At 38.5% G+C, this 27384-nt stretch overlaps 2 protein-coding genes across 2 annotated transcripts in view; both read right to left on the reverse strand.

Moving 5' to 3' along the window:
- The window catches only part of FHL5 (four and a half LIM domains 5), a 56378-nt gene that overhangs the window by 24812 nt on the left and 4182 nt on the right, over positions 1-27384 (reverse strand). The gene's annotated exons all lie outside the window — the stretch shown is intronic.
- On the reverse strand, positions 22193-24130 carry LOC136150683 (small integral membrane protein 15). Its single transcript, XM_065911379.1, has one exon. The coding sequence runs from the start codon at positions 23547-23549 to the stop codon at positions 23325-23327; it is 225 nt and encodes a 74-aa protein (XP_065767451.1). The 5' UTR covers positions 23550-24130; the 3' UTR covers positions 22193-23324.

The following is a 27384-nucleotide window of genomic DNA, read 5'->3' on the forward strand; positions in this document are numbered from 1 at the left end:
GCGCTAATGTTCCTGTGCTTTCCTGAAGCCACGTGCTGTGCTAACCTCTTTCTGCAGATTCTCTCTTAATCCTCACAACAGTCCTGTAGGGTGGGTCCCTTACTGCTGTCCGCATCTGGCAGGTGAAAAAAACCAAAGCTTAGGGAGGTTGAGACCACTTGAAAATGCTGAATCTAGGATTTACACCTACACCTGTCGGAAAGTGAAGCCCAGGATCTGAGCCTGCATCAACCTCTCCTTTCCTGAAGATGTGGGGAAGGACATTGAGACTGACCAACATAATCAGGAGGAAAGATGTTTAGACTTTATAAGTGAGGCCTGCATGGAAAACAGCAACTAAGTTATTTGAAGTGGTTGGTAGGGCATGAGAAGGTACAAATTGGAGGACAAGTTTGAAAAGGTAGCCTGGGTAAGATCATCAGTGGCTTAAGCTTCAAACTAGAGATGAACGTACTTTTTGTATAGAAAAGATGCAACCACTGATGATTGACAATAGATGAGTGAAGTGTTTTGCACTGAGATCTGTGAAAATTAATCTAGGAATAGTGATAGAAAGGTTTGGAAGGTAGATACACCACAGACAGGAAACTGATTAGGAGTCAATTTTTCAATATTCCATTTAATCTACAAATAATATTATCTCCATGTAAAAGGAGTAGTTTTATGTATTTTGGTGGGAATATGAGGGAGAATTTTTGTTGAGGAAATAATGGCCAGTCTGTTAAAGCTAACAAATTCATCACGTTACAAATTTAAAAAAGAAAGCAAAAACTATGAACCTCACCCAGACTGAAGACACACAACCTAGGCTTCTCTGGTAAAGCTATTAAAAATTCAAGAAAAATAAGATCTTAAAAATAAGTCAAAAATATTACTTTCAGAGTAACAATAAATTGAGAAGTTACCTACTTCTCAACAGAAAAAATGGAAGGTAGGTGATGGAAAAATAAAATGGCTGGAAAAAAAAAGGGAGCCTACCTAGAAGTCTATAGTTTATCTTTTGATAATAAAAGTGAAAAAAAAATTTTTTTTTTCACACAGTCAGAAACTGATTATATCAATAGCACATCCTTACTAAAGTAAATACTAAATAGTCTTCTTCATGGAAAAGAATATTGAACTCAGACTGAAGCTCAGAGATAGATGGGTGAAAAACAACCAAAATTATAAATATGTAGATGAATCTGAATAAATATTAACATAGAACAACTTTAAAGAATTTGAAAATTTAGGCAAAATGGGAAACCTCTAAGATAAGTAAAACATTAAAACTGAACAAGAAGAAATATAAAGTTCCAACTGGTTGGTAACTATTAGAGAGACTGAATTTGAAATTACAAGTCTACATAACTCACATGGCTTCTCCAGTGAATTTTACTAAGCTTTTAGGAAGAAGTAACAATATTAGCAAACTATACCAAATAATTAAAAACAAAAAACATGATCCATTTAGTTTTGAATCCATTAAAATTTTTATGATGTTGTCTTAGGTCACTGAGTCATCTGACTCTTTTGTGACTCCATGGACTGTGGCCCACCAGGTTCCTCTGTCCATGGGATTTCCCAGGCAAGAATACTAGAGTGGGTTGCCATTTCCTTCTCTAGGGGATCTTCCCAACTCAAGGATTGAAGTCCCATCTCCTGCATTGACAGGCAGATTTTTTTTTTTTTTTAACCACTGAGCCACCAGGGAAGCCCAAAACTTTGACACCAAAATCAAAAATATTATGAGAAAAAATGTTTAGGCCAATCATACTCATAATAATAAAATTTGCAGTAATTACAAGAAAGTTGCACAAATAGTAACTAACTGAATCTAGTGATATATGAAAAAGTTAATATGATAAGTTGAGTTTATCCCAGGAATGGAGTTTTAGTTTAAAATTAAAAGAATCATTGTATTTTACCACATTTACCAAATAAAAGACAAAGCCATATTCTTAGAAGATGCAAAAAGACATTTGATAAAAAAGTTTACTTCAATTCATGATTAAAAGCTTAGCAAACTAAGATTAGAGGAATTTTCTCAATGCAGTTAAAAATACAGCAAATATTATCCTTACTGGTGAATGATGGTAGTTTTTACTGAGATCAGAAAAAGAAAAAGAATGTCCTTGATTATCATTTCTGTTCAGTTTTATACTGAAAGTTATAGACTATGCACTAAGATGAGAAAAAATATAAGAATTGAAAAGGAGCAAATACACTCTCATTTACTGGTGACTGATTTTTGTGCAAAAAACATCCAAGTAATTCTATATTATTAGAATTTGCAAGGGAGCTATCAGTTGCTGGGTAAAATATATAAAAATCAATTGTATTCTTACAGCAACACAGAGAAAATGAAATTTTTAAAAATATATAATTTATGATATTAAAAGACCCTCAAATACATTTTAATCTAATAAGAATGTGTGAAACCTCTACATAGAATACTTTGAAGGAACATAAAAAAAAATCAAAGAAGTATAAAGATATACTATGTTGATGGACTTCAAAATTTACTTTTGTGACAGTGTTATTCGTCTTTTAGCCCTTTCAAAATATATAGGAAAATGTTTTCATTAACTTGTAACAAGGAAAGAGTTCTTAAACAAGGTGGAGAGAGTACTAGCCAAATAGGGGAATTTTAATAAATTAGACTACATTAAAATTGAGAACCACTATTTTTCAAAGGGTTTTCTTGGTGGCTCAGTGGTAAAGAATCCGTGTGCCAATGCAGGAGATGTGAGCTCAGTCCCTGGTGTGGGAAGATGCTCTAGAGAAGGAAATGGCAACCCACTCCAGAATCCTTGCCAGGAGAACCCCATGGACATAGGAACCTGGTGGGCTATGGTCCATGGAGTCCCAAAGAGTTAGACACGACTGAGTGACTGAACAGCAACAAATTTTTCAGAAGACACAGAGAGAATGAAAATGCAAGAATCAGCTAAAGAATCATATCCAGAACACACACAAATTCTACAAATTAGCAAGAAAAAACCTAGACAAGCCAATAAAGGAGAGAAAAGCTCAGACAGACACTATACCAGAGAGGATATTCAAATAACTGATAAACATGAAGTTGTGCTCAGTCTCATTAACAGTCGCCGATCTTTGATACAAAACCAATATATAAATCTCACAGAATTTCTATACCCCAGAAATACAATGTTAAAAAGGCTTTAAAATAATAAAAATTATACTTGTATTAAATGTCATACAATATATCTAAAAATTTTGATAGTAGGAGGGCTTGTCATGAAAACCAAAACTTAAAGTAGTTAAGGCAAAGTACTAGAGCTGGATAAACTGAAAGATCTGTGCAATGTAATAGAAAATCAAATCAAACATTTATACACATATAATAATAGTTCAGTAAAAGAAAAAGTATTCAATAAATAGTACTGAAGTAATTGGTTATTTACATGACAAAAAACTAAATTGGGTCCTACCTTACACCATATTGGTAACAATTCTACCATCAACATAAAAACAAAGCTTAAAATATGTGAATAAATTTCTATGATCAGGTTAGGGAAAGTTTTTTAAAAAGATGCAAAAATACTAGCTACAAATAAAAAGATTGATAATTTAAAAATTTCACATTGAAGGATACTATTAATAATGAAAATATACAAGCCACAGAATAAGAGATTAATGGAAGATATTTGTCACATATATAACTGACAAAGAATTACAATGCAGGATATATAAAACATTCTCATGAATCAATCAGAATTAAAGGTAAACCAATAGAAAAATAGGCAAAAGACATAAGCAAAAATTCTTCTTTCTTAAATATTTTAAAGGAAGCTCAATCTACTCAGTGAAATTTGTCTGACCTGTTCAGCAAACAATGAGATAATTTATACACACGAGTTCAGAAAAAACTATCAAGTCTGAAAATATGAAATGTTAGTGAGAATAAGGAGCAACCAGAACTCACACACTGAAATAAGACTGAAATATGGATGGACAAAACTACTTTGAAAAGCAATTTTTTTCATTGTATTGTAAAGTTGAACATGTACCTTTCAAATGACTCTGATTTCTTGCCTAAGTGTGTGAATCATAAATCTTGCAGGGATCACCTGAAAGAATGAATGCTCATGGCGCACAGTTTATAGTAGCCCTAACAGCAGGAAACTCTGAAAATCCATCAAAGGAAAAGTGGATAAATAAGTATTAATAGATGTATGGTCATGTAACATACTGCTATACAGCAATAAAAACAGATGAATTACAGGTGCCCTCCTTAATACACATAAATTTCACAATATTGAGTGAAACAAGTTATAAAATAGTACATACACCAGGATTGCATTTTTATAAAGTTAAAAAGTAGCCCAAGTTGATTATTTGGAATTATAATATATGTTATGTTATTAAACATAATAAATATTATTAAGGCTATTAAAGCACAGAGATGATAAACACAAAAATCAGGATTCAGTTTAAGATTAACTTCTGGAGTTAGATTGGAATTGGGAAGTGGCAGAGGGTTTCAAATATATAGAAAATACTTGATTTCTTTAAGCAAAATTATTTCTTATACTTTGCATAGCATGGAAATATTTTATACATATGTTTTATTTTTAAAAATGAGTGGGTGGTAAATGTGCAGAAGTATTATATTAAACCATTCTTTTGTTATGTTTGTCAGCAGAGAAGTAATCCAGATGCATGTAGCAATATCTTGAGGATATTTTTGCATGCTAATGGTGGTCATAGAATTTGTTGTCCAAACAGGGAAGATATGAGGATAGTTGAGGGCTGATTCAAAGGGCAGTTGCTCAGGGTGATCATTTTATTTACTTTATTTATTTTTCAAGAAGAAAAATGAAATTGTATTTAAGCCAACCCGAGAGTGATAACCTAGGAGATAAACTGTCAGGAAACTCTGAGAAATGTCCCACTTGTTACAACTCTAATACGCAGTTATATACATTCTCAAGACAGAGGATTATACATCCGAATGCTGTACTGATATTTTACATAAAGTTCACTAGGAATACATAGACCAAATAAGCATGTACAAAGTGGTCAGCAAATGACCCCCTCCTGAGTTGGGAGGGACCATTTAGATGCAAAAGGGCGGAGACGGAGACAAGTTTTCTCTCAATACTCATTTACCATGAATTGTGCAAAGCCAAACGTGGTTCCAGTATGCACGAGATTCATCTGATTACTTGGCAATGAGGCATGAGCTTTGTCTTATTGCTTTCCTGCCAGAGATTACGAGCTTCAGAAGTGAGAGGCTTTTATCTCTTATGGTGAAGTTGAAACCTGTTAGTTTTGGTCTCTCAACTGTGTGTTAAGTCTTGGCGACCCCATGGACCGCAGCCCGCCAGGCTCCTCTGTCCGTGGGATTCTCCAGGCAAGAACACTGCCGTGGGTAGCTAGTCCCTTCTCCAAATTATATCCCCAGTTATATCCTAGAAGTTGAAGTGTACTAGGATATAACTTGGGTCTTTCGGTTTCCAACACTGTCTGTATGTTGGTTTGGTTTTCAGGAATTTTATTTAGCTAAGGGAGTTGATTATCATGTATCCTTTATTCTAAATATCAAATGTAAGTTGTTAGACTGATTCGATTACAGCTTTTTAGTTCCACATGGAGGCAGGAAGTACTATATAGATTCATGAAGTTGATTATGTCTTTGTGAGAGGATATACAGTAAATGGTATTTAAGATTACTTCCATCTTTACTACATGATTTGTAAATTTTGCTGAATAGATGAAAATAATGCCACAATCATGGAAGGACTGACGTTGAAGCTGAATCTCCAATACTTTCGCCACCTCATGTGAAGACTGACTCATTTGAAAAGACCCTGATGCTGGGAATGATTGAAGGCAGGAGGAGAAGGAGATGACAGAGGATGGGATTTTTGGATGGCATCACTGACTCAATGGACCTGACTTTGAGTAAACTCCGGGAGTTGGTGATGGACAGGGAAGTCTGGCGTACTGCAGTCCATGGGGTCACAAAGAGTCCTGACCTGAACAGTGTACTATTCTAATTAATTTTTAATTGGGGTATAATTGCTTAGTGATAGGATGTTAGTTTCTGCTGTACAGCAGTGCGACTCCGCTAGATGTGCACCTGTAGCCCTGCCCTTCCGCCCTGGTCATCGGAGCACTGAGCTGAGCTCCCTGTGTGTGCAGCTTTCCACGAGCTGTCTATTTTACACACGTGTGTGTGAGTCACTGTCGTGTCCGACGCTCTGCGACCCCATGGACTGTAGCCCACCAGGTTCCTCTGTCCATGCGATTCTCCAGGCAATGACACTGCAGTGGGCAGCCATTCCCTCCTCCAGGAATCTTCCCCACCCAGGGATCGAACCCTGGTCTCCTGCACTGCAGGGAGACTCTTTGCCGTCCGAGCCACCAAGGGGGCTGGTATAGTGCACGTATAGCCATGCTGCCCTCTCAGTTCAGCACGCCCTCTCCTTCCCCGCTGTTACCCATGCCTGTCTCTGTTCTCTACCCCTGCCCTGAAAATAGGTTCATCACCACCATTTTTGTAGATTCCATACATATACATTAATATATGATATTTGTTTCCTCTTTCTGACATACTTAAGTCTGTATGACAGATTCTGGGTTCACCCACAAAGTGCACTGTTCTTTATTTTATTTTATTTTTTTAGTGCACTGTTCTTTAATTCAAAGTTTGCTGGACTTTCTGGCTTAATCGTCATCTGGTTGTTCATGGTGGCCTTACTCAGCCTGTGCTAATACATCTCTGCTCATCTGGGAGTGCTGCATGACTGCTTCAAATGCCCATTCCGGTCTTCCACTGATTCTGTAAAGTAGATCTGTTTCTGCCTTGCTTTAGGAAAGAAGTTGAAAGAATTTAAATCCAAAGGGCATAAGGAATGTTAAAATGCTCCTGAAAAATGTTAGTTCAAAACATTGAAGTCTTTGAAACGTGTGATTGATATACAGAGCTTGGATGAAGACTAAAAGTGGATGAAGAATCTTAATTTGAACTATGCTGAGATGGATTTACCTGGGCTTAATCTCCCCATTTCATATTTTAATTTGAATTGTTGCTCTGAGGGCAGGTAGTGGGCTGATGGTCAGTACAGAGCATTTTGGAAGCCTCATTGAGTGAAGTATATTTTTCTATGCTCTATAAGGAGTTACAGAAACCATGGTGATACATGCATAACCATGGCAGCTAGTCTGCCAATGCACTTGTTTCAGTTATTCTCTCCTCCCTCCCTGCTTGTTCCCCTCAACATATCTTTATTGTGGTGGTGGTGTTTAGTTGCTAAGTCATGTCTGACTCTTTTGTGATCCCAGGGACTGTAGCCTGCCAGGTTCCTCTGTCTATAGGATTTTTCCAGGCAGGAATATTAAAGTGGGTTGCCATTTCCTTCTCCAAGGGATCTTCCTGACCCAGAGATCTAACCTGCATCTCCTGCATTGGCAGGCAGATTCTTTACCACTGAGCCATCAGGAAGCCATGCCATATCTTATTGATTCCACTTCAGAAGCGTTCCTTAAATCATTGTGTACCCCCACTTATATCTCTGATGGACAATAGTAGCTTACATAGAATTGAAGATATTAGTAAAAATTTCTCATTCTATTGAGTGGAAGCAAGCACATTTCTACTAGGTGACTTTTGCTCTGCAAATAAGATCAGTTTCCCTGGGAATTCCAGAACATCCTTCACAGTGCTCAAGAAAATTCTATCTCAGGCTCACGATCATCTCCTTTCCCTGGAGAAAAACATGGCAACTCGACGATAAAATCAAGCCCATTACTTAGCATAGAGACCATTTAGTCCTTTGTCTACTTTTCTATCTCTTTATCCCTTCCCTAACCTTGGACCATGTGGTACACACACACACACACACACACACACACTTGGGACATGTGGTACACACACACACACACACACACACACACACACACTTGGGCCATGTGGTACACACACACACATCAACCCTTCACCTATGCTTTAGCCAGTTCCCATGGCCCAGTGGTAAAGAACCCACCTGCCAATGTGGGAAACATGAGAACCTTGGGTTCGATTCCTGGGTTGGGAAGATCCCTGAAGGAGGGCATGGCAACCCGCTCCATTCTTCTTGCCTGGAGAATCACGTGGACAGAAGAGCCTGGCGGACTACAGTTCATAGGGTCACAAAAAGTTGGACGCGACTGAAGAGACTTAGGATGCATGCATGACTCCCTATTCTTCAAATGCACTGTTTTTTTACACTTTTGAGCCTTCACACATGACTTCTATCTTTAATGGCCTTCTCCTTCTCACCCCCTACCTTGCCTACCCCCTCATGGTTCAAGGTCCCGCTAAAGATCCTTCTTTGTAGCTTTCTCAGATCTCTGAGGACGCAGAAGTTGCTGTCATTAGTTCACACGAGTGTGAGTTTCCCCCACATTTGTATTGTGTCTTTCTAGCTTCTAAGCTCCTCAAGGGAAGGATGATGCCTACTTCTGTGTGTCTCATGTCTGAGCACAGCAGGGCTTCAGCACATGCTTTATGGCTGAAGAAATGAATGAATGGAAAGCTTACTATTTCCCATGAGCTTGGAATCCAAGACAAGTGCTAATGAAAACACAGAGGATTCTATCAACAGCATAAAAGATAAAGGCTCAAGAATAAAAAAGTTAAGAATTTGCATATGTTGACTTCAATAGTAAAATTAATTCATATCTATTATATCTTTGGCAAATATATCCAAGGACTGAGATAGAGATTAGGGAACAGAAGGTGAAGCTCCAAGGAAGCTTCTTGTCTATGGCAAGGAGGGTCTTTTCACTTTCCCTGAAGAAGTCAGCTAGAATGCCCTTTAAATCCCAGCTGAGGAAGGTATCAAGGAAACAGCAGAAGGTGGCTAATCTATTGATATTATTAAAGGGTTTCTCTCTAAACTGTGGGTACCAGTAAGCTTCCATTAACAGTTTTTGAACTGTTATGATCAAATGCTTCAATTCTCTGTTGGAAGCTGCACCAGCCTGTGAATATGATTTTCACAGACAAATCTTGTCTTTACCAAGATTGCAATGTCATTGTCTTATGAAATCTGTGATGTTAGCTGAAGTATTGTTTCACTGCAGTGTTATCTGAGTGACTGAATTTGACAGAACTTGGGCAGAGTTAAGTGAGATATATGAAGAAATATATCCTCCACAGTCTGTGTAAACTAGGGCAGATGAAATAAGTATTAATATATGTTCTACAGTAGAAACTTTATTTTTTTTGGGCTCCAAAATCACTGCAGATGGTGACTGCAGCTATGAAATTAAAAGACACTTGCTCCTTTGAAAGTTTGTCATAGGCAAACCTAGAAAGCGTATTAAAAAGCAGAGACATTACTTTGCCAACAAAGGTCCATCTAGTCAAAGCTATGGTTTATCCAGTAGTCATGTATGGATGTGAGAGTTGGACTACAGAGATGGCTGAGTGCTGAAGAATTGATGCTTTTTTTTTTTTTTAATTTTTTTTTAAAAATTTTTTATTTTTTTAGAATTGATGCTTTTGAACTGTGGTGCTGAAGACTCTTGAGAGTCCCTTGGACTACAAGGAGATCCAACCAGTCCATCCTAAAGAAAATTAGTCTTGAATATTCATTGGAAGGACTGATGCTGAAGCTGAAACTCCAATCCTTTTGGCCACCTCATGTGAAGAACTGACTCACTGGAAAAGACCCTGATGTTGGCAAAGATTGAGGGCAAGAAGAGAAGGGGATGACAGAGGATGAGATGGTTGAAAGGCATCACCGACTCGATGGACATGAGTTTGAGCAAGTTCTGGGAGTTGGTGATGGACAGGGAAGCCTGGTGTGCTGCAGTCCATGGGGTCACAAAGAGTCAGACACAACTGAATGGCGGAACTGAACAGTAGAAAAATTTTAATTTTCAGATTTGAAAATACTAAGGAGTTAGTGTAGCTAGTAAAGTTATACTCTTAGGTTTTTCCTTTGTTTCTTTTCCTAGTTCTGATGGTGGAGTTGAGTAGACCTGTGTGTCCTCTATTATCTGGATTTTGCTTATAACCCAACACACAATGTACAGAGAAGACTGGGTTGGAATGCAGAGGGTATAGTTTGTTGTAGTGGTTGCTTTAGCCCTAGCATAGAAATGAGTGCTATGGAAACAATTTAATCTTTCTGGCACTTACTTTCCTTAACTATGAAATGAGAACATCCTTAGCAGCATATGATCCCACTAAAGTATCAAGTGCGATTGGGATGGAAAAGGCATGAGTGAGTTGACTGTAGGTGTACTTGATTTGATGGAAAATGTGCAATTATAACTGTAGTTCCCATTTTGAAGAAGGAGGCTATTTTCCTAACCCCTTAAACACTACTTCTGAAAACTCAACAAACAATTTTAAAAATAACTAAAGCCATAACTTCAGGTCATTAATCAAAAATAACCTAAAACAAGCATCATAGAATTGTGGTGGAATGTTTGATATTAGTCTCTAGGGATGTATTCACAAGCTCAGTTTGTTGGAAGCTGAATGTTCTGTGTAGAGAGGTCAGATGAGAATTCCCCTGAGAGCTGATACCACTGCTCTCCCATGAAACTAAACAGCTGACAAGAGCTTTCCATCTGGTTAATTTGTCCTGTGGATACTAACAAAGAAAACAACTGCTTTGTATGATTTTCTTGGAGGGATTACATTCAGAATCATGTAGTTATGGCATCTATTACTGATACAGAGGTAAAATGTAGTTCATGGTACTATATAAGAATAACCATATTTTATCAAATGCTATATTCTTTACAAAATAGAGGACTCTTAAAAATACATGGTTTTAATGCCATCCTTGATTCTTTTCCTCACTGGGATATAAGAAAAATTTCAAGACATAAAGAATACCACCTTTAAGGTGAAACTGCATTATCTAGGCCTGTGCCTATTCAAATACCAAACTTCCTGCTTTTAAATCCATCCTTAGGCTTGTCTCAGTTTTCATCCTGAAGGAACCACTATCATTTCAATAGGTATAAGTTGTCTTCCCTTCTACTTCCTGTCAACTTGCTATTATTTCTGTAAAAGTTGTTCTGGAGAAGCAAATACTGTTCCTAGGTTGCCTGAGGATCTTCTCAAAGTCTTGAGTTCTCATTTAGTGCTGGGGTTTGGTATATACAAGGAATGAACTAAATGTGGTAATTTATGTAAATATGTTTCACGTAGAGTCTGCACATGGTAGCGGCAGGGTATTTCCTGCCTGTGAACCCCCCAGATCAGCCTCATTTCCTGGAAGTGGATTCTAATCTAAACTAACCTGCAGATCTGATGTAAATATTAGAGAATATTTCCTTCACCCACTTCTAAGCTTTTTGAAAAATTCAAGTACTGTAGGGAATACTGAAGATAGTAGTTGTGATTGCTTTTTGGTTCTGTTTTGTTTTGCTTTGTTTGGTTTTTCCTCTTTTCTGTTTGAGGTCGCCTTCTTCATGCTCAGCACCTACTCTCTGCATCAGCCGCGTGTGCTGTGCTGTGCGAAGTGCTTTAGCATGTCTGCCTCTTTGAGACTCCATGGACCATCGCTGGCCAGGCTGTTCTGTCCCTGGGATTTTCCAGGCAAAAGTACTGGAGTGGTTGGCATTTCCTGCTCCAGGGGATCTTCCTGACCCAGGGACTGAACCCGTGTCTTTTATGTCTCCTGCACTGCAGGTGTATCCCGTACCACTAACGCCGCCAGGGAAACCCCATCTGAGCCGGAATGGTTTTCTCAACACTGGGGAGGGCGCTCATTGATTCGTCTATTTAACACTGTTTCTGCCTGCTTCTTCTTGCATCTATTGACAAATACAAGTATATTTAGCAAGAAGTGTGACCTGCCACTGCAGAAACTATGTCTGCTCTAGAAGGACTGAATGTCTAACACATGCTAGTCAGCTGAATTCCTTGCAGGGCCAGGTGTTTGAGTTCACAAGATCGCAGGAGAATTTTGCTGGGACCTAGTGGAATGTGCTTCATCAGATAGAAAATGCAGTGTCTTTTGTACCTTTTTTCCTTCAATTTTTGAGTTCAATGTCATGTGTTACAAAGACATTGTGATTTGATCACTATAAAACCAAGACAGCTATTTTCTTTTCTTGGTGTTTTAAAATAAACTCTAATTTCCTTCCATAATTAGTAATGAGAAAACTCTATCCTTATTCTATTAATTCACCTTAGAAGATGATAAACATATTCACTTTACACAGTGGCTTGAGAGCAGGTTAGGGTAATAACCACAGACCCAGGAATTTGGGAAAGATGAGCTGAGTGCTCTAATCACAAGTCTGGTCAATGCATCTTAACTCCATGTAATCCTGAAAACCTAAAAGTAATGCTACTCAGAATATAGAAGAATCAAGCAAAAAATGCTTTCCATGATTTTTCTTCCAATAAATGTTTTTAAATATGAGAAACCACTTCTATTCTGATGAAAAATAACATTAGAAACTCTCCAATGAAGTGAAGAGTATGCTTTATTTGGAAAGTGGCCAATGTAAAATGATAAATATATCCTTTATCTAATAGACCTTATAAAGTAGTTTTCTAAGTCAAAAAAATGGCTTAAAAATGACAACTCAAGTTAAACAAATTAGGAAGAACTTTCAGTCATTTAACTAAGGGCACTAAATAAGAGTTCAGAAGCAATCACACAGTTCTTTCCTGAGAATAAGACAAGTTTAACCATGTAATATACTGGTTTTATGTATCCTGGCATGAATGTGTATTATAGATTCTTTTGGTTTATGACCTTCTTCTAATTCATAAAACATAGTGATGGAAGAGGAGCTCTTTTCTGGGCCTTCTGAAATAAAGAGAATCTATCAGCAAGTTCTATTTCAAGTATTAACTTAAAGCTGCAGACATTTTTGCATTTTAAGATATATGAATTTATATTATAATGTATACATAAAATACATGAGTTATGTTTACAAGTTGTATTACAATATGTTCAATGAAGGCCCTTTGTGTTTCTCTTAGGTAATTTTTATATTCTAACTTCTATTATAAATTGAAGAGGAGGAGGTTATTGTACTCCTTATGACCATAATGTAGGCTCACCGAGGGCAACCACTGTATCTTTGTTGGTGTTCAGTCACTAAGTCATATCTGACTCTTTGCAACCCCATGGACTGCAGCATGCCAGGTTTCCATGTCCTTCACTATCTCCCAGAGTTTGCTCAAATTCACGCCCATTGAGTTGGTGATGCTATCTAACCATCTCATCTTCTGCTGCCCCTTTCTTCTTTTGCTTTCACTCTTTCCCAGCACTGAGGTCTTTCCCAATGAGTCAGCTCTTCACATCAGGTCCCCAAAGTATTGGAGCTTCAGCATCAGTCCGTCCAATGAATATTCAGAGTTGATTTCCTTTAGAATTGACTGGTTTTATCTTCTTGCAGTCCAAGGGACTCTCAAGAGTCTTGTGCAGCATCACAATTTGAAAGCATCAGTTCTCTGGTGCTCAGCCTTCTTTATGGCCCAACTCTCATATCCGTACATGACTACTGGAAAAGCCATAGCTTTGATTAGATGGACCTTTGTTGGCAAAGTGATGTGTCTGCTTTTTAATATGCTGTCTAGGTTTGTCATAGCTTTCCTTCAAAGGAGCAAATGTCTTTGAATTTCATGGCTACAGTACTGTCTGCAATGATTTTGGAGCCAAAGAAAAGAAAATATGTTACTCTTTTCACTTTTTCCCCTTGTATTTGCTATGAAATGATGGGACCAGATGCCAAGATCTTAGTTTTTTGAATATTGAGTTTTAAACCAACTATTTCACTTTCCTCTTTCACCTTCATCAAGAGGCTCTTTACTTCCTCTTCACTTTCTGCCACTAGGGTGGCACATCTGAAGTTGTTGATGTTTCTCTCGGCAGTCTTGATTCCAGCTTAGTGATTCGTCTAGTCTGGCATGCCACATGATGTGCTCTGCATGTAAGTTAAATAAGCAGGTGACAATATACACCCTGATGTACTCTTTCCCAGTTTGGAAGCAGTCTGTTGTTCTATGGCTGGTTCTGACTGTTGCTTCTTGACTTGCACACAGATTACTCAGGAGGCAAGTGAGATAGTCTGGCATTCCCATCTTTTTAAGAATTTCCTACAGTTTGTTGTGATTCACACAGTCAAAGGCTTTAGCGTAGTAAATAAAATAGAATTAGACGTTTCTGTGGGATTCTCTTGCTTCCTCTATAATCCAATGAATGTCAACAATTTGATTTCTGGTTCCTCTGCCTTTTCTAAGCTTGTACATCTGCAAGTTCTCAATTCGTGTACTGCTGAAGGCTAGCTTGAAGGATTTAGAGCGTAACTTTGCTCGCATGTGAAATGAGGCTCAATCATACAGTAGTTTGAACATTCTTTGGCATTGCCCTTCTTTGGGATTGAAATGAACACTGATCCTTTCCAGTTCTGTGGCCACTGCTGAGTTTTCCAGATTTGCTGGCATATTGAGTGCAGCAGTTTATCGGCATCATCTTCTAAGATTTGAATTAGCTCAGCTGGAATTCCATCACCTTCACTAGTTTTGTTCTTAATAATGCTTCCAAAGACCCACCTAACTTTGTATCTTACTCATCTCTGTACTCCACAAGGAGCCTGGAAGTGTCCAGCACTTACTGGATGATCTTTTAAAATGTCTCACATAAAACTTACAGTCATTTTTTACTGACAGTGATGATGACTCAAGATCAAGAAAATAAGCTGAAGTACCTCCCATCTTGAATATTCTGTTGGATGGCATCCTTATGAATCTCTAGTGACTAGAAGCATGCCAGGTATAAACTATCTTCCCTTAATTTCTAGGGAGGAGACACCAGATACTTTTTCTTTTCCTCTGAACTGGTAGGGCAAGTCAGAGGGTAGCAAATGTCTTATGTCTTTGCAAGTCTACCAGCAGTTTAATAGAGGGATATGGGTTTGGAATAGATGTCTCTTTGGACCTTTTTATTCTGTTTGCAACAGTAATAGTCACTGCAGCCTTTATACTCCCGTGAACCTCTGGTAGGTCCTGTGGACCTCTCCTTGGTCCTTCACAGACCAGGGGTGAGGGTGGCAGTCCCAGCAGGCCGCCACTGAGGCTGACCGTGAGGCATAAGAGCCCCTTTTCATGGGAACACAATTTCCACTCATTCTCGAAATTCTTAATCTCCTTTGATCATTTTCATGACTTTTACAGGCACAAGTCAAAGAACCAGTTTATAAAACTACTCTAATCAGCCTTCCATTTGGCATTTTGGCAGCAGCTAAATACATATATGGCAAAAGAAATATGACATTTGTATTCTGCCTTATAAGGTAGAATATTGTAAATCATACCCAAAGATGGTGCTTTGGAGCAAATTAGATAATATATATCAAAATACCTTAAAACAGTTATGAGTTATGGAAAAATAAACCTTGCTGAAATATATAGGAGTTAGTGGTAGATAGAAAGTTTTAGGAATATATATATAATTTGTTATTCTAAAGTGCTATAACATTTGGTACTGATCAAAAAAATCTTACCTTCTCACTAATCAACATTTAACTTAAAAATACCTAATCACTCTTGAAGAAACTCAAAACAGTGATGAAGAGACTGGGAAGGTAGTGAGACTTATTTTCTGCTTGTATGTAGTCTTTTGTACCTTTTGAATTTTGTACCAAATGACCTATTTTAAAAACTAAATGAGATCTTAACACAAATCAAAAAACTAAACTTACTTATCTTAAATCACTTGTGTTTGATGATAGAACATAAGAACTAGAGGAGATAGATCAATTTTAGCTCCTTATTTTACAGGGATAGAAACGAAACTACAGAGAGGATGTTTATAGATCTAGTATTTTTTCCAGAAAAATGGAATATATCTTCCAAATAAAATTTTGTAAATACTTAAAAGGAAATAACCACATTGCTAATCAAAACAAATTTTAGTGAAACTTCTTTTCAGACAGATTCCTAGTTAGTAAAGATTGAACTTTAGGACCAAATTGTGAAATAGAAATGAGATTTTCTTAAAATCAGCCAAAATTTAATGCCAGTTTAGTGACCCATTTATAGTCTTACATGTACCATCGTTTTGGTAATTTCACACAATTAGTTTCTCAACTTTGCTCTGCATGATCTCATTTCTCTAAAGGAAAAAGAAAGAATTGACTTCCACTTTCCAATATATTAGTTGTACAACCAACTATTTACTTCAATAGTTTACCAAAATAATTAAATCTCAGTCATTATGACAAGGATGAAGAAAGAAAGAAGGAAGGAAGATATGGGGACATAGAAGAATTATAGAGAAACTTAGGGAAAGGAATCCCCTAGAGATACAATAAGATGTTTAGAGAGAAAGCCTCTAGTGCTGCACTCATTTTGATATTGTTCATTCTTTTTAAAAATACTTCTGATTTCAGCCCATTTTCACAGTACCACTAGATCTAGGAGCTGAGAGGGATTTTTGAAATTCTCTAGTTTATTCCTCTCATCTATCAAGTGAGAAAAACTGAAGTCCAGGAAGGCAAATTGACTTTTTTTAAGCTTACAGACTGGTCATTGAAAAAACATCCAGAATTCAGATCTCCAGGCTCCTTATAGAAGCCATTTGCTATGGCTGTTTTCATACAAACACAGGCAAAAACTTTGTATGAAATGGGAGCTTTGGTTACCACTGTGATTTTTTAAAAAGGGAAAAGGTGAAGTTCAGTTCAGTTGCTCAGTCACCTCCAACTCTTTGCAACCCCAAGGACTGCAGCACGCCAGGCTTCCCTGTCCACCATCAACCCTCGGAGCTTGCTCAAACTCATGTCCAGTGAGTTGGTGATGCCTCCAACCATCTCATCCTCTGTCATCCCCTTCTGCCTTCAATCTTTCCCAGCATCAGGGTCTTTTCCAAGGAGTCAGATCTTAGCATCAGGTGGCCAAAGTATTGGAGCATTAGCATCAGTCTTTCCAATGAATATTCAGAACTGATTTCCTTTAGGATTGACGGGTTTGATCTCCTTGCAGGCCAAGGAACTCTTAAGAGTCTTCTCCAACACAGCAGTTCAGAAGCATCAATTCTTTGGCACTCAGCTTTCTTTATAGTTCAACTCTCACATCCATACATGACTACTGGAAAAACTATTGCTTTGACTAGATACAACATTTTTGGTAAAGTAATGTCTCTGCTTTTTAATATGCTGTCTAGGTTTGTCATAGCTTTTCTTCTAAGGAGCAAGTGTCTTCAGTCACCATCTGCAGTGATTCTGGAGCCCAAGAAAATAAAGTCTGTCACTGTTTCCACTGTTTCCCCATCTATTTGCCATGAGGTGGTGGGACCAGATGCCATGATCTTAGTTTTCTGAATGTTTAGTTTTAAGCCAGCTTTTTCACTCTCCTCTTTCACTTTCATCAAGAGGCTTTTTAGTGCTGGCACTGACTGTATCTCTACGTTTTCACTGTGTCCAGGTTACAGCCTCACAAGCGTGAAGAGAGACGGTCATTTCATGCCTGAAGGCAAGCTGCCACTAGCTGTATGAAACCATGTCATTAGCCTCAAAAGCAAGTACATGTTCCCCCCAACATAGCAGACAATTCAGTTTCTATTGGTGTTTGCTATAGTTGTGTGTGTTAGTTCCTCAGCGTGTCTAACTCTGCATCCCCATGGACTATAGCCAGGCAGGCTCATCTGTCCATGGGATTTTCCCAGGCAAGAATACTGGAGTGGGTTGCCATGCCCTCCTCCAGGGGCTCTTCGCGACCTAGGGATCAAACCTAGATCTCCCACACTGCAGGCAGATTCTTTACCTTCTGAACTACCAGGGAAGCCCTTTGTTATAGTTATAACTGATTAACTGTGCAGTTGGGAAGAAAAGCTTTCTCTTCCACATCCTCACCTAAAAATTTGAGGTAGTGATGTGTGTGCATGTGTGGGGGGTGTGTGTGTGTGTATGTATGTGTGAGTTTATGTGCCATGAAGAGGGGGTTTGGGTTGGAGAAGGGGTGGAGATTAAGGCTAACTAGTTTTCCTAGTATTTATACCTGAAGCAAAATAATCTTCCTATCCAATATGTGATTTACAAAGATACAAGGCAGCGTTATATCCTGTACTTTGTTGATAACACTAATCAATAATTACAAGCTACTCTCTCGACAGTTTCAAATTTGTTGGTGATGGAGTGGGTGGCCACTGAAATAGTTATAGGGTAATCTTTAAAATCAGCTTTAATTTTTATCTGTTCTCAGTCTCAGAGATTTAACCAGAGTCAGTTCTTGGTATCTGTCAAAGGAAAATGATTGGACCCAAAGTATTCACGGCCTTCACTCAGCACTTGTGGGTTACAGCTTTGGCAATACAATGTGTGGATCTCAGGTTGCCTATGCTAATTCTGTGTATAAAGCAAAGGGGAAAATCTGTTGTCATTCCTTTGAAAGCCAAATAGTCACAGTTTTAGTTGACAACTACTGGTCACGGTTTAGTGTTATTTTCATTTTCACCCCAGCCCTCACTCAGTGTGTGGACTTTTAAGGCCTGCCAACCTGTCACACTAGCGGTGGCGGTGTCCTCTGCCTTGTTCAGGGCTGTGTCCGGGGCACCTGAAAGAGAGCCTGGCCTGAGAATGTGCTGAATGAATGCAGGAAGAAAGCCGAGCTTTGGCCATAGGATCTCACCGATTTAGGGTCAAACCGCCACTGCCCTCCCACTTTAGAAATCAGACTGATGCAGAGTCTTTAAATGACTGTCTTTGAATCACATTGCTTTCTGTGGCCTATTCCTGGTCTAAGTCCTTTAGCATAGAGTTTCAGACCTTTCACAATCTGGCATCTGCATTGGCCTGGTTTCTTCAGTTTTAAAGCCAACAACAGCAAACGGTTCTCTGAACACGGTGAACTTTATTTCTGTAGTTTTCACAAAGAGCTCTTGAGTGCCTAACATAGTGCTTGGCAGTGAAGGTAAAACTAGGTCTGTCCTTGTGAAAACTTCTACTCTGGCATGGGAGGGACTTACCAATAAGCACGTTCCCTCTATCACTCTGCCCCCAGACCAGAGTCCTGGCTCTAGAACTCCATGGCTCTCCGTATGTCAGCACACGCTGGGCACCGTAGCCCTAGTCAATCGTCCTTCCTGCTCAACAGGGAGCTTCGGGCAGGACAGATGCTATGTTGGCCCCAAACTAACTCGTGTCTAGCATGCTATCAACACGTGCTGGGCACTCACTAAATATTGTGGGTGAGAGTGAGCGAGAGGAGAAAGAGAGGGCATCTGGACATACTTGGATGTAGGGACAGGATGCCCTGGAAATTTTAGGAAATTTATAGAAAATGTCAGTTAAGGCTTCTTCCAGAGCTGTAACTCAGTGGTAAAGAATCTGCCTTCCTATGCAGGAGATGCAGGTTCCATTCCTGGGTAGGGAAAATTCCCTGGAGGAGGAAAAGACAACCCATTTCAGTATTCTTGCCTGGAGAATCCAATGGACAGAGGAGCCTGGCAGGCTACAGTCCATGGGATTGCAAAGAGTTGGACACACTGGGCACCCATGTGCATGTTTAGATCTGTAGCTTGAAGGTGGAATAAAAGCGAGTCTCTAAGTAAAGGTGGGAAAAGCGGAAAGGACTCCACACAGCTGTGTGGGAAGCAGTAGGTGGGGTGTGAACTAGGCCAGAGATCATTGCTACAGCTACTGGAGGTACCACGCTTGGAGGGTGGTCCATACCTGGATAGGTGAAAGGTCACTTACTGTTACATGTCAGAACTTTGAACTCAACTACACGTTGCTATGAATAATTCTAGCCTACTGTTCTCTTCTTGGTCGGCTGAAGACCACACTGTTAAGCAGGCCTGGGACGTATACCATCAACTGAAAATCTCTCTTTTTTGGCATTTCAACAATTTACATTGATAAATTTATACTAAACTAAAATTATAGTTGTTATTGTTGTTCAGCCGCCAAGTTGTGTACAACTCTTTGTAACCCCATGGACTGCAGTAGGCCAGGCCTCCCTGTCCCTCACCATCTCCTGAAGTTTGCCCAAGTTCATGTTCATTGCATCAGTGATGCCAACCAGTCATCTCAACCTCTAACGCCCTCTTCTCCTTCTGCCCTCAATCTTTCCCAGCATCAGGGACTTTTCCAATGAGTCAGCTGTTCGCATCAGATGACCAAAGTAGTGGCGCTTCAGCATCAGTCCTTCCAAGGAGTATTCAGAGTTGATTTCCCTTAAGATTGATTGGCTTGATCTCCTTGCAGTCCAAGGGGCTCTCAGGAGTCTTCTCTACACCACAGTTTGAAGGCATCAATTCTTCGGCTCTCAGCTTTCTTTACAGTCCAGCGCTCACACCAATACATAACCGTTGGGAAGACCACAGCCTTGACTATATGGACCTTTATCAGCAGAGTAATGTCTCTGCTTTTCACCACACTGTCTGGGCTTGTCATAACTTTCCTGCCAAGAAGAAATCATCTTCTGATTTCATGGCTACAGTCACCACCCACAGTGATTTTGGAGTCCAAGAAGAGGAAATCTGTCACTACTTCCACCTTTTCCCCTTCTATTTGCCTTGAAGTAATGGGGCCAGATGCTGTGATCTTAGTTTTTTAACATTTAGTTTTAAGCCAGCTCTTTCACTCTCCTCCTTCACCCTCCATCAAGAGGCTCTTTAGTTCCTCTTCACTTTCTGCCATTGGAGTGGTATCATCTACGTATCTGAGGTTGTTGATTTTTCTTGCACCTATCTTGATTCCAGCTTGTAACTCATCCTGCCCGGCATTTCTCATGATGTGCTTAGCATATAGGTATAAGCAGAATGGCAGCAGACAGCCCTGTCATACTCGTTTCTCAATCCTGAACCAATCAGTTTTTCCATACAGCTTTCTAACTTGCTTCTTGACCTGCATACAGCTTTCTCAGGAGACAGGTAAGATGGTCTGGTATTCCCATCTCTTTAAGAGTTTTCCATGGTTTGTTATGATCCACACAGTCAAAGGCTTTAGTGTAGTCAATGAAACAGAGGTGGATGTTTTTCTGAAATTCCCTTTCTTTATGATGCAGCGAATGTTGGCAATTTGATCTTTGGTTCCTCTTCCTTTTCTAAGCCTAACTTGGACATGTAGAAGTTCTTGGTTTGACTAAAGCTGAAGCCTAGCATGCAAGATTTTAAGCATGACCTTACTAGCATGGGAGATGAGTACAACTGTTCTATGGTTTGAACATTCTTTAGTACTATCCTTCTTGGAAATTGGGATGAGGATTGACCTTTTTCAGTCCTGTGGCCACTGCTGGGTCGTCCAGATTTACTGACATATTGAGTGCAACACTTTAATAGCATCATGCTTTACAGTTTTGAATAGCTCTATTGGACTTCCAGCAGAGCGTACATTTATACAGAGAAGCAGGAATATTTTTGAATTAAAAATCATATTAAAGAATCTCATTTCTCTCAGACTTCTATACTGGCCATGTAAAGGAATCTGTCTTTGGAAAGTTTTGAAGGTGAAACGTTTGTCCCTTCGCTTGCTGATTCTGTTCTACCTGGGGAGTCACTTAGCTGAGAAGCAACTGGGCAAAGACCCCACTCAAGTGTCTCCCACTTCCCTCCAGTGGGATTTGCCAAGGTGTAGGGCTAAACTCTGCTCTCCTGGGGGGAGCCCACTGCAGCCGCCCGGCCACAGGAGGAGCACTGGGTCCACGTTCTCTGCCTCTGCAAATAAGCTCAGTTCAGACTGGGAGGCACAGTTTCAGGGAAAAGCTGTTTTCCAACCCAGCCTTAGCAATAAAAACATTGATGATAAACTGATTCATGTATGACACTGTGTCTATTTCACAATTGTCCTAAAGCTCTGAAAGGAGAGGCTCATGAGTAAGTGGGACTTTCAAATCCATACATACATTCCAATAAAGAAGGCTTTATTCCCAAGTCCTTTTGCTGTGCTGTGTGCATATGTATGTGGCAGGAGAGGAGAAAAGACAGAATATGTGTATATATACACACAGGCTAGTTTTTATTAATCAGAGTGGTAAATTAGGATTCTCTGATTATTTTAACTTTGTAGTTTATTTTTATTTTTATTTTTTTTTTTAAAGTATCAAATTTATTTCAATATGTAGTTTCATTTTTAAATTAAAGCTACTGGACAATTTTTTGCAATTTAAAATTCATTATTAGAGGTGAGGAAAACATTAATAAGCTATTAATTATTGAAGAAAATTATCAACCATGCATTTAAAAAAGCCATGTTAAAGAGGAAAAAGTTCCAACTATACTATTTAACTGAAGGAAATATCCTTTACCTCTTTATTTCGAACATTCTCATTTTGACATAATTTACACCTTTTTCACACAATTAATACAATGCAAACAAAATTTTTTCCAAATGTTAAGACTTTTGTTACCATTTATGACACATGACATAACTGTAACTCTTTAAAAAGTTCCTTAAAAGAAAGTTGAAATTTTAATTTTCACCATGAACTTGTCTGATCAAAAAGTAAAGGACATCATCACCACATGAATTAAAACAGAATAGAATAAAAAACAAAAGTGGTATCTATATAATCAGCAAATTATCTGACAAGACATGTTAACTACTTCACATTTCTACTTAGCACAAGTGAAAATAAACTGGTTCCAAGGTACTACAGGTTTGGCATTTTTGCTCTTAAGCTTTAAATCATAGTGTTACTCTACTCAAGTCATCTCTAAGAAAATGGCAGTGTTCATAAGTAGAAAAATGATTATATCCAGTAGGTGGTATTCTACATAATCAAGATAAGAAGAAAATTCTTTATAAAATTAGATTTTTAAAAATGCAGACTATCTGGTAATTACCAGTATCTCAAAAGCTAAAGTAAGAAAAATACAGAAAATAGAGAAGTACTCATTGAATAATATTTTGCTTTGAGGAAACGAGAAATGATTCTATTCCAAGAAATAATGACGATAAGAGATGTAATTAATACACCATGTATCTTTTAAGCCAAACCACGCTTTTCTGCTCAGAACAACTCTTGATTTTTACATTCTTAATCTCCTCTGTCCAGAACAGGACCACATTTTAAGCCATTATTTGAATAGAGTTCATAATCTAAAGTCACTTTTCTTCACAGGATGTTTTCGTTTTAGTATTCATACATAAGCTGCAAAAAGGCAAATGAAAGTCAGTTAAAAGAATCTGTAGCATAACAAATGCCAATTTACAGTAACTGTCAACAGACTTCTATACCGAAGCCGAAAAGCTGCTACAGTACAGGTGAGAACTGACATGATTCTTCCATAGACTCAGACTTCGTTTAGTAATACTGTTAAGATCCAAAAAGAAACCTTAATGGGTCCTTTCAAAGATGCATAATTTTCTGAACAATTTTCCTCTGGACACACAGCCTGTTCATTCCTTCAATCCTTTTTTAGTCGTTTAGCTTTTGCAATATTTTCTTGACGTTTTTGTTTCTTCTTTTGCTCCTTTTCCCTGGCCTCAATCATTTTGGCCAATTTCCAAGACAGCACAGCACTTGCTAGAAACAATGGAGTCAGAGCCAAAATAACTGTTGTAAGGAAGCCATATGGGTCCTTTGCAGCCCATTCCACAACATACTCAGCCCAAGCCTTTAAATCAAACATCTTCGTGGAGGCTTATGCTTGAGTAGTGATCTCTAATTTTGTCCTGGGATTATCAGCCAGTCACAATTTCAGATGACCTTTGGTTAGCTGTCTTCTTTTTTAACTCTACCAACACACTTCTGAGAGAAGGCTTAAATTCTATATACTCCCGTGCACCTCAATTTCGGACCCTAGGTGCAAGCGCCCTCCACACTTTAAGGAATAAATATTATTCTTCTTCCTTCCGAAAAGGATCCACCAGGCATGATCTTCGGATCAGACCCGCACGGCGCCTAAAGGTGAGGGCACCTTACAGCCACCCGCACTGTCCTTTCCTGTGTTTTCCCCTCGCTCACCCTTCCTCACCCTACCTGGTGGCCCGCCGCTGGGGCCACGCTTCCCCGACCCTCCGCCTCGGCGAGCGCGGGCCCGGCGGGGCTCCAAGAGCCGGCGGTCCCCGGGAACCAGAGGTCATCCCCGCCACACCCTGGGCCGCCGGCGCCGTGGCCACCTCCGCTGAGCACCGGGGCAAAACCGCGGCACCGACCGCCACCCGCCTCCCCTACATCTCGCCGGGGACGACGGGTTCGGACCCCCACTCCCGACTCCTGTAGTTTAAAACTTAAAAAAACACAAAGGAATGAATAGTTATTTCTAAGCTCTTGGCTCAGTCAAAAAACAAACAATAAATATTTTAATTACCTTGATCAGAATAACCATTAATTATATTTTAAATGTCATTGGTAATTTGTTATCTGGTCCCTCTTTAGATTACAGTTTATAAGATTTTTCATTCTGAGTATCAGTTTTTCAGATAGAATTCTGATAATGCCTACATTTATTTTCATTAATCAACTTTTTTCAGATCACCTGGTGTCTGGGTGGAAAGTATAATAAGCAAAGTACTAATAGGTATTTTAATAATGATTTATAGTTTACAAGGGCTTCCCTGGTGGCTCAGACCGTAAAGAATCTGCCTACAATACGGGAGACCCAGGTTTGATCCCTGGCTTGGGAAGATCCCTTGGAGAAGGGAATGGAAACCCACTCCAGTATTCTTGCCTGGGAAATCCCATGGACAGAGGAGCCAGTCAATGGGGTCACAAAGAGTCGGACACGACTGAGTGACTAACACACATGCGTGGTTTACAAAAAAGTGCTTTTGGGTCTATTATCTGGGACAGTAATTCTTAAACATTTTTAGCTTAAGAATTTCTTAGCACCTATTGAAATTTATTTACCTCTCCTTAAGAATATATTCACATTTCTGTGTTCATGGAACTTTTTCAAACTTGGTGAAGCCAAGGTTCTTGGAACTAGGCTGCTGAGTGGAGGCTGCCAACTACATCTCAAGACAAAAATCCAGCCACAATCTGTGTTTGCATGTCTTGAGGCCTAAACATAGCTTTTACATTTTTAAGTGATCAAAAAAAATCAAAAGAAGGGTAATTTTTCTGATATGTGAAATTATATGACATTCAATTTTCAGTGTCTTATAAAGTTTTATTGAAACACAGCCTCTTTCATTTACAGTCTGTGGCTACTTTTGAACTATCACTGCAGAGTTGAATAGTTTTTGAAATCTAAAATATTTACTGTCTCTTCCATTTACAGAAAACATAAAATATATTTTGTGTTTTTTAGTTATATTTTGTTGAATGTCTCTTAAATTATACTTAACTAGGGTTTGAAAAAAACTTCTGCACACTGCTTAAAAAATATAAAATTATTTACTAAATGACTTTTAAAATAAAACTGGAAATTATCGTGTTTGGAAAATTCCTTAATGACATGGCAAAATGCTCCTAATATTGCTTTAAGTGGAAAAAAAGTAGGAATTAAATAATCAGTGTGATCTTGACCACATAAATATTTTTGAAGAGTAGAAAACAAGTTTAGAAGAAAATATGCTCAAATGTTAAAATTATTGATTAATGTTATGGATTTTTAAAAAGACTTTTTACTGTTCATTACTTTTGAAACTGTACAATGCATACTATATTACTTTGAAAATAAGGAAAAATATTGAACAAAATTAGATTATAGTAATACAGTTTATAAAAAAAAAACTCTCAGTGATTAGAATCTTCTGTAATAGTATAAGTGTAGAAATGTTCAAGGCATCAAATTAATAGAATGAATGTAATTACAAGACCAGAAATAATTTTTACACCTTACTTCATTTAAGTGATGTGATAGCTTGGTGTCAGATGCATTTTTTCTCCCTGCATGCAAATTATATCTGTGAACTGCTAAAGAAATGCTGAATTTAATGTGAAGAAAAATTTTTTTACATAAAGGCAAGGCATTGTTCTATACTGAGAATCCTTGGTCAAAATTTATCATAGGCATCTCCTTGTTCACCCATGAAATGGTTATCAGCACAGTGGAGAGATTCATGATATAAGAAAAATTGAACACCTTGACCAGTATTTCTATAGATATTAGTACTATACTGACTTTATCTACTTGAATGAATGAGTGAATATGTGAAGGAATGAACATGACTTTTTGACTCTGTCAGGAAAATGATAGTTTGATACCTTGACCAGGACAGCTATTAGTAGACTTTTAAAAAGTATTAGGAATTGCATGATAATGGCATTTTACTTAAATTGTCTTAAGAACAGCAAGAATCATTGAATATAAAAGATCTTTAAAGAGAACAGACTCAAGCTGGAAAGCAAGAATCCCAGAAGCCGATTTCCCCATCATCTTCAGTGCATGTTATCGTTGCAATTAAATTGAAAATAAAACTCAAAGTGTATTATTAAATAATGAGAGGGGAGAACCTGATACATTCAAATGGTCTACTGCAAAATAAAACTTAAGATCCATTGATCATTCTGCTCTGGCAAAATGAATAAGCAAAGGAAAATCTTAAGGTCCAGTAGCAGCAGAATTGTATAAGCAGAATTTGAGAAGATATAAAACTAAAAATGACTACTGGTAGCATTATTCTAAAACAAAATTCTACAAGATGGGTGTTTTTATTCCATCTTTAAGGAAGTGAGGCAAACTAATTTGTTCAAGTTCACAGAGGACTCAACATGGACCAGACTTCAAAGCTTTGACTCTTTCCTCTGTATCATACTATCACTCTTGCACTGACTTTTTAGCCTTGCATATTTATTTAATGAATTTAAAACTTTTTTTTCCTTTTCCAGTGGGTTAACAGTGCAACTCAGACACAGCATTTATAGAGAAGCTCATTCTATTACATCAGAGCTTAAATCTTTGTTCCCTGTCTCCATGCCTCATTTTATGGTCTTTGGAAATGTGTCTATAAAATGCATTCTTTCTTCCTGATCATTTGAAACTTGCAACAGTGTGTAGAATGCTTGAAATTCAGCAGTAATTGCCATAGTCCCTTGCTCTGATGGAGCATGCAGTCTTATAGAAGATAAATAAATGAGACTATAATGTGAGCCCAAGAGGGTACACTGGCAGTTTGAGAATATGAAGAAGTGGTACCAAACACAGATTTGGGTAGAGGGTGGTCTGTAAGCTCTTTCCGGAGAAAGGAGTGCCTGAATACGAGTAAGGTGAGTTAGGTCTGTGGGCAGAGAGCTCTGTGGAGAAGTGCCCATGGACGCTTGGCAGAAAAGAGGCATTTGCTCAATTGCTACTGTGCTGAAGGTCATTTGCTGTGACTGAGAAGCAGAGCATGTTATGTGTGTGTGTGTGTGTGCACACGTGTGCATTCCTGGGTGTGCCCATCAGTGCAATAGTAAAAACTGTTTTGGAGAAGACTGTAGCGGCTAAATTATTCAGGGTCTTGTCCTTAGGGCTCAGTTGCTCAGTCGTGTCCAATCTTTGCAACTCCACGAGCTGTAGCCCTCCAGCTTCCTCTGTT

Source organism: Muntiacus reevesi, chromosome 19, assembly GCF_963930625.1.
Source record: "Muntiacus reevesi chromosome 19, mMunRee1.1, whole genome shotgun sequence".
NCBI lineage: Eukaryota > Metazoa > Chordata > Mammalia > Artiodactyla > Cervidae > Muntiacus > Muntiacus reevesi.

Coding starts and splice junctions, on each gene's coding strand:
- LOC136150683 (XM_065911379.1), bottom strand. CDS start 23,549: ATGTTTGATTTAAAGGCTTGGGCTGAGTATGTTGTGGAATGGGCTGCA.